The sequence below is a fragment of the Nematolebias whitei genome, chromosome 1, assembly GCF_014905685.2.
Source record: "Nematolebias whitei isolate Nwh7 chromosome 1, NemWhi1, whole genome shotgun sequence".
Taxonomy (NCBI): Eukaryota; Metazoa; Chordata; class Actinopteri; order Cyprinodontiformes; family Rivulidae; genus Nematolebias; species Nematolebias whitei.
In genome coordinates this window covers 77,756,799-77,763,862 of record NC_056498.1, presented here as the reverse complement: position 1 = coordinate 77,763,862, position 7,064 = coordinate 77,756,799, and the positions used below count along the sequence as shown (strand labels likewise).

The window sequence follows — 7,064 nt, the reverse complement described above, 5'->3', positions numbered from 1 at the left end:
TTGAGTCAGCTGTTGGTCAGGTTACTTCTTGTTGGCCATTAGCTCTAAAATAGTTATTGAATCAAGTGTTTACTTCCATCCATCCATGGGAGTAGCAGTCTAAGTAGGGAGGTCCAGACTTCCCTCTCTCCAGCCACTTGGACCAGCTCCTCCAGGGGAATCCCAAGGTGTTCCAAGTGTTTACTTGTGTAGGTAAAACTAGATGTTAAACAACCATTAAAATACACCAGAATGCAGGAAATGGCATCTACTTTATTCAAAAATTTCTGGGGGAGAACCCAGACCCCCCCATCAGTGTGTCCCCCCACACACACATTATAAATGCTTCTGACACCAGTGGCCAACACGTTACTAAACAAGTACACGTAGTGTGGGAGGGGGTTCAAAGTGTGTTCAACTTAATTCAGTCTTGATGATTTGTGTCAGTGAGCATTTGGAGTTTTATACATAAAAATACACTTGATAGTTAGAATTTGAAGTATATTTACTGTATATTATGGTAATTTATTCTGTATTTTGCCAGATTATGGTGATTCGGGTGTCGTGATGATGGGCCCCTTGAAGATTGTTGCCCAGGGTACAACGAAGTGTTAATCTGGCCCTGGATAGAGGACATCATCATTCAAAGAGGTCGTCTTCATTATCAGCTTCAAATGGTGGCTGTCCTGCCATCATCTCATACATCAGCACCCCCAGAGCCCACCAGTCCATTGATGGACTGTAGTCCAGCTCTTGAAGGATCTAATAATGAGAATCAAAAACACACACAAAAAAGTTTCTACAGTATTAAACCTGTCCTTACAGTCTCTTAAACAAAAACCTTCTTTCTCCTGTTGAGAAAATACTGGGAAATATCAGGACCTTCAAGGTATTCAGTGAAGGTCCTAACAAACTTTAAGATTATGAAACAGTCTAACTTGTTTTAATTCAATTTAATCTGATAATTTGTTTTACCTTCCTTGTTTACAATATAACATTGTAACACAAGCTCAGCTCATGCTTTACCACAATGGATCAGTACAAAGTATGTAGTACTGTAGATACTGTATTGATTCATTTGTTGATCTCAAGCTCCATTCTTCCCTCATTCACAAACAAAACCCCAAGATACTCAGACACCTCCATTTGAGGCAGCTCCTCACTTCCAACCCAGAAAGGGCAGTGCTTCCCTTTCTGATCATGGCCTTAGGTTTTGCAAATATCAGAGACAAAATTCTGAGGCCACTGAACTGGACCCCTTTCGCCCTTTGGCTGGACTGAGAAATTTTGTACATAAAAGTTATGAACAGAGTCGGTGACAACAGGAAGCACTGACTGAGTCGTACTGTCACCCTGAAGAGGTCTGATTTACTGCTGGCAATGCAAACCAGATTCTCACACTATTTGCAAAGGGACCATATGTCCCATAGCACCAGACCCCAAATCCTATACTCACAGGGCACCCCCACATTATAATCAGGAGAACAAATGCCTTATCCAAGTAAAAAAATACCCCACATGCAGACTGCCTTGGCAAAGTCCCATGCTCTGTCACAGACACCATTGAAGGTAAAAAGGTAATCCATTATTTCATGGCAAGAACAAAACCCACTTTTTAACTCTTGAATTAGCTGTTTAACCATAGACCAGACTCTCCTCTCCAGCACCCCTAAATAGACCTTACCAAGGAGGCTGAGGAGTGTGATTTACCTGTTATAGAAACTGACCCTCTGTTTCCCCTTAAAGAGGGAAACACCACCTCAGTCTGCCAACCTAGTGGTACTCTGCCCAATGTCCATGAGATGTTGCAAAGACATGTCAACCAAGACAGCTCACCAACATCTAGATTTCTAAGAAACTCTAGATCAATCTTGTCCATCTCCAGAGCCCTTCCGCTATGGAGCTTTTAAACTACCTCGTGATGTCAGCCCTGGTTAACGGTAGACCCACCCTAATGTCCACGTACTCAGCTTCCTCCATTGAAGACAAGCTGGTGGGATTGTCCTGTGCTTCTATTCATTTATAGACACACTTGTGTTTGAGTTTGGTACATTTTAAAGAAGAACCTTGAATATTATAGAAATCCAACACAACATTGTCATATCCACATGGTCATTGATGCCTCCTAGCTAAATTATTAATTTTCCAGCTGAAACACTTTACAGCATTCTTGCTAAGGATTCCAAGAAGACTGGGTACTCTGAACTGCCATTGGTGCATAGGCATAAACAATAGTCAGAGTCCATCTACAGACACAAAGGCACAGGAAAGTTACCCTCTCTTCTGTACTTCAACCAAGAAACACCAAGCCGGGGTGCTATAGCTAAGTGTCTTCAGTCAGAGGCTTCTTCAGATCCGTTGTAGGACAGACGCTACAAGAGATCCTTCCTGCCCACAGCCATCAGCATCTATAACAACTCCTTAATTAAACCAGGATGATGAGTTACAACAACATTTAATTTCCCTCTGGGATTAATAAAGTATTTTAGAATTGAATTGAATTGATTATAAGTAGACCCACACCAGACTGGTGCCACTCAACATGGACATAAACAGAGTGGAATATGGTCCAGCCTCTCTCTCAAGGAGATTGATTCCAAAACCCATGTTGTGTTTGAAGGTGAGCCTAACTATATGTAGTCAGTACTTCAGCCTCACACACAAACTCATGCTCCTTATCCACCAGAGAGGTGACATTCCATGTTCCAAAAACCAGATTTGTTAAGGTTGGGTCAAAGCACTAAGGATCCTGCATTCAGCTACCAATACATATAGCACCTCCTCCAGTTGGTGGGCCCACTGGAAGGTGAACCCATGTAGTTCATTTGAGCTGAGCTGACCAGACCCCAGGGGTAGATGCACTCATTGAAAAAGCCCCTCCCCAAAGCCTGGCTCTAATGTGGAGTCTTGGGGCATGTGTGGCAAGGGAGATCAAACTATTTTTTCCTGCCCATACTAGTGTTTTTGCTTTTTGTCTGGCCTGTCACCTAGAACCAGTCTAATTTTGGACACCCCGCCCTGGTGCAATTGCCCTCAACATCACATCTTCTAGGGTTCACAAAAAAGGTTAAATCAAGTCATCTGGACAAGTTTCTTTAAGGAAACCTGTCCAGATGACATGACTTTTTTGTGATTTATTTACCTGGATGATTGAGTTACAAACCATCTTCTAGATTTATTTGGCACATAAACTCTACCAAAGAAAGGTGTGGATTCAGGTTGAGAAAATCCTGGAAAAAAATTGTGACTGCACAAAGGCTCTTTCTTTTAATTTCAGGCTGGACTACTTGAAGTGTTTGGAACTTCAACTGTGACTGGTCTGTAAAGGACTGAATGTTGTCACTTTAATAGATAGATATTACTATACACATCTTCTGTAAAATAATGTATTTTGTATTTTCCTGGTGTGTTTGGGGAATTTACCTCTGGTGCAATGTAATCTGGTGTCCCACAGAAGGTGGTTGTGATGACTCCATTGAGGATTTCCTCCTTGCACATCCCAAAGTTGGCCAGTTTATAGTGACCTTCTGCATCCATCAATATGTTGCCCAGCTTCAAGTCTCTGCAAGGCAGAAATGTCTGTGTGGGTACATTGTTCTGCTACAAAATAAAATTGTACCCTAATAATCCCATTCACCTAATGTTAATCTCAAAAAGTATTATTGTTGTATTGTAATCTAATTTTAGCTTGTCACCATGGAAGACTACATATTTGAGAATAAGGTGGTCTTTTCAGGAATAACTAACCACAAAGCCCTTCTACACGCTTAGAAAGGAGTGTGGAACTCAAATAGAAAGTTGCATGACTGAACAACATGAAGAGCAAAGTGAAAGAAACAGAGAACATTTGAGAGATAAGAGCTGCGGTGCTGACAGACAACAAGGCCGGTCATGAATGCAGCCGCGCTCAGTTTGATGGTTGATTGCCACAAAAAATGTCAACATCTTCTTGATGAAGCCACTGCAGCCATTCACTGCTCGCTGTGTTTTCAATAACAGCAGCCGCCCTGACAAGCTGGGGAGGAGGCGAAGCGTGTCTGTTTCTGAAGTCGAGGGCTTATGCAAGCGCTGTTTTTATAAGTCCTAAAAATAAAAAAAGAGACCGTTTCAAAATCACGTTTAAAAGCTGCTGCGGTTTGGTTTGTTCTTTTTGTCCCGTCATGTTTTTCCCTGAAGGGGATCCGTGACTTGATTACAGAAGCAGTAAGAACATATGGAAGAATATTTCAAAAGATGAGCTGATTATATTCAACAACAGCAAATAAAAGGAAGAAATTTTGCATTTGACACTAATTTACACATATAACATACAGGAAAAAAACAGAACCAGAACTTCCTCAATGGTAACAACACATTTAGAAAAAGTCACTTTGCATAGAAAATCTTTTTTTTTTTTTAAACTTGTCTTTGTTTCACCTAATGTCACACCCCAAGTTGACAATAGTTCACTTCAGTTATGACAGGTATCTGAAAACTGTGTGCAGAAGAAACCATCCATGGTATGTTAATGCATCCTTGGTTTCAAGGAATAATACCAGGAGCTTGACGGATGACTTTGCACCAAGTTACAAGGTTAAACTGAGGTCCGAAACAAGTCAAAGCAAACACTAAATATTATAACATTATCATTATAAATGTAAGATGTTCACATCCTTGATAGAAACGAACGCTGGTTTGAGAGAGGAGTGAAGGACCCATCTTTGTGAAGAGAACTCATCCATCATTAAACAGGGCGGAGGCCTCCATGTTCAACTGTCCCCCTCTTACAATGCTGTTATTGCTAGTATCACTCAGCTCCCTGTGAATAGCAAGCGGCCATCAGTATTGTTTTGTCCCTATTTAGCTTTAGTGACCATCTTGAATTTTTGATTGGTATGCACTGGGAATTGCTCTTAGCTACAAACACCAATTTTATCTCAATATGTCTTAAAGAGCAGAGTTAAAGCTATTTTTTTATAATTCAATTGTTCATTAAATATTTTGCTAACAGACATTTTCACCAATAGTTTTTTTTAATCTTGTATAACTTTAACGTTAAGGAATACTCTTAAAGGAGTTATCACATGTTTTAGGGATTCCTGACAGATTCGGTCAGATCAATCTTTGGCTCAGAATGTGAAAAAAGGTGCTAGCTACTAGGGAGCACAAGCTAGTGTATCTTTAGTTTTGGTCCCAAGTCCAGCTAAATAGTAGTTTTATCAAGAAGAGCATCTGACCAAAAACACTTTTGCCAAAACCAACATGCAAGAGCTTCTAAACAACACCATAACGGATCAGTCGAGGCCCGGGTTAACAAAGACCTCCACTGGTGCTGTTGACAAACAGGGGCCAGCAGAAATTGTGCTACTGTTAGTCGAAGAACACGAGGAGGGAAACGTGTCAGGAGACAGAGGGAGAAGAGGAAAGAAGAATGTAGGACTGAGGGTGGCAACTCTAAATGTGGGGACAATGACAGGCAAAGGTAGAGAGCTGGCTGACATGATGCAGAGAAGGAAGGTAGATGTTTTATGTGTCCAAGAGACCAAGTGGAAGGACAGCAAGGCTCACAGCATTGGAGCAGGGTTCAAACTGTTTTACCATGGTGTGGATAGAAAGAGAAATGGAGTAGTGGTGATCCTGAAGGAGGAGTTGGCAAAGAATGTAGTAGAGGTGAAGAGAGTGTCAGATAGGGTGATGTGTCTGAAGGTAGAAGTAGAAGTTCTGATGCTAAATGTTGTCAGTAGTTATGCTCCACAGGTTGGATGTGATGTGGAGGAGAAAGATACATTTTTGAAGGATCTGGATGAAGTGATAGAGAGTATTCCCAGGGAGGAGAGAGAGGTGATCAGAGCAGACCTGAATGGACATGTTGGTGAAGGAAACAGAGGGGATGAGGAAGTGATGGGTAAGTTTGGTGTCAAGGAAATAAACCAGGAAGGACAGATGGCGGTGGATTTTTCCATTAGAATGGAAATGGCTGTAGTCAACAATTAATTCTAAAAGAGGGAGGAACATAAGGTAACTTACAGTAGTGCAGGGAGGAATATGCAGATAGATTTTTTAAATCTATGTATAAGAGGAAACCCGAGTTGAGATTGGAGACTGTAAGTTTGTGTCTGGTGACTGATGTAGGTGACTATTTGTGAGCAGCAGTATGATTTTGTGTCAAGGAAGAGAACCACAGATGACATATTTGCTTTGAGGATGGTGATGGAGAAGTACAGAGAGGGTCAGAAATAACTAAATTTTGTCTTTGTGGATTTAGAAAAACATATGACGAGGTGCTCAGGGAGGAGTTGTGGTGTTTTATTAGGATAGTAAGATATTTTAGACTGATACAGGTCATGTATGGAATGAAAGGCAGCCTTAGTAAGACAGAGTACATGTGTGTGAATGAGAGGGAGGCTGGTGGAACAGTGAGGCTACAAGGAGCAGAGGTCACAAAGGTTCAGGACTTTAAGTACTTGGGTCCACTGTCCAGGAAAATGGGGAGTGTGGTAAAGAGGTGAAAAAGAGAGTCCAGGCAGGATGGATTGGATGGAGAAAAGGTTTCAGGAGTGATTTGCGACAAAAGGCTGTCAGCAAAGGTCAAAGGAAAAGTTAACAAGACAGTGGTGAGACCAGCTATGTTGTATGTGTTGGAGAAAAACATTATTGCTTATCCAAAAAAGTTAAGTCTGTCCTCTGGACATTCAAAAAATAAAACAAAAAAATTGTAGAAACGTTTCGTCTTTCATCCAAAAGATTTCTTTAGTCTGAAGAGCTGTGCTCAGCTCAGTCTTTTAAATAACACCTTCTCATAGTGGATCAACCAGTTTGCTGCTGACAACCAAAACCAGGTCCAGAGGACCAGACTTAACTTTTTTGGATTTTTCTACCTGGATTATTGAGCATGCATCAGATTATTGCTTATGTTATTCTCCCAAAAACAACCACATTCGATGGCAGGAGAAGAAATTTCAAAGTCTTTTTATTTTTTAGAATACACACACACACACGCACGCACGCACGCACACACAAACATAAAAAACATACAACAAAATCCCAAAGTTCATGTTCAATAATTCAGGTAAAAATCCAACATTCAGTCAGATCATACAACACCC

The 7,064-nt window shown here is 41.0% G+C and overlaps 1 protein-coding gene across 1 annotated transcript in view; it reads right to left on the bottom strand.

Annotated features, from left to right (window-relative positions):
• Positions 1–618: 618 nt before the first annotated feature.
• The window catches only part of LOC119420189 (protein kinase C epsilon type-like), a 44,433-nt gene continuing 37,987 nt past the window's right edge, over positions 619–7,064 (bottom strand). The window contains exons 2-3 of the mRNA XM_037687577.1: positions 3,403–3,544; positions 619–741 (exon numbers count right to left, since the gene is read on the bottom strand). Coding sequence (XP_037543505.1) covers positions 619–741; positions 3,403–3,544 — 265 coding nt within the window. The remainder of the gene's footprint in view (positions 742–3,402; positions 3,545–7,064) is intronic.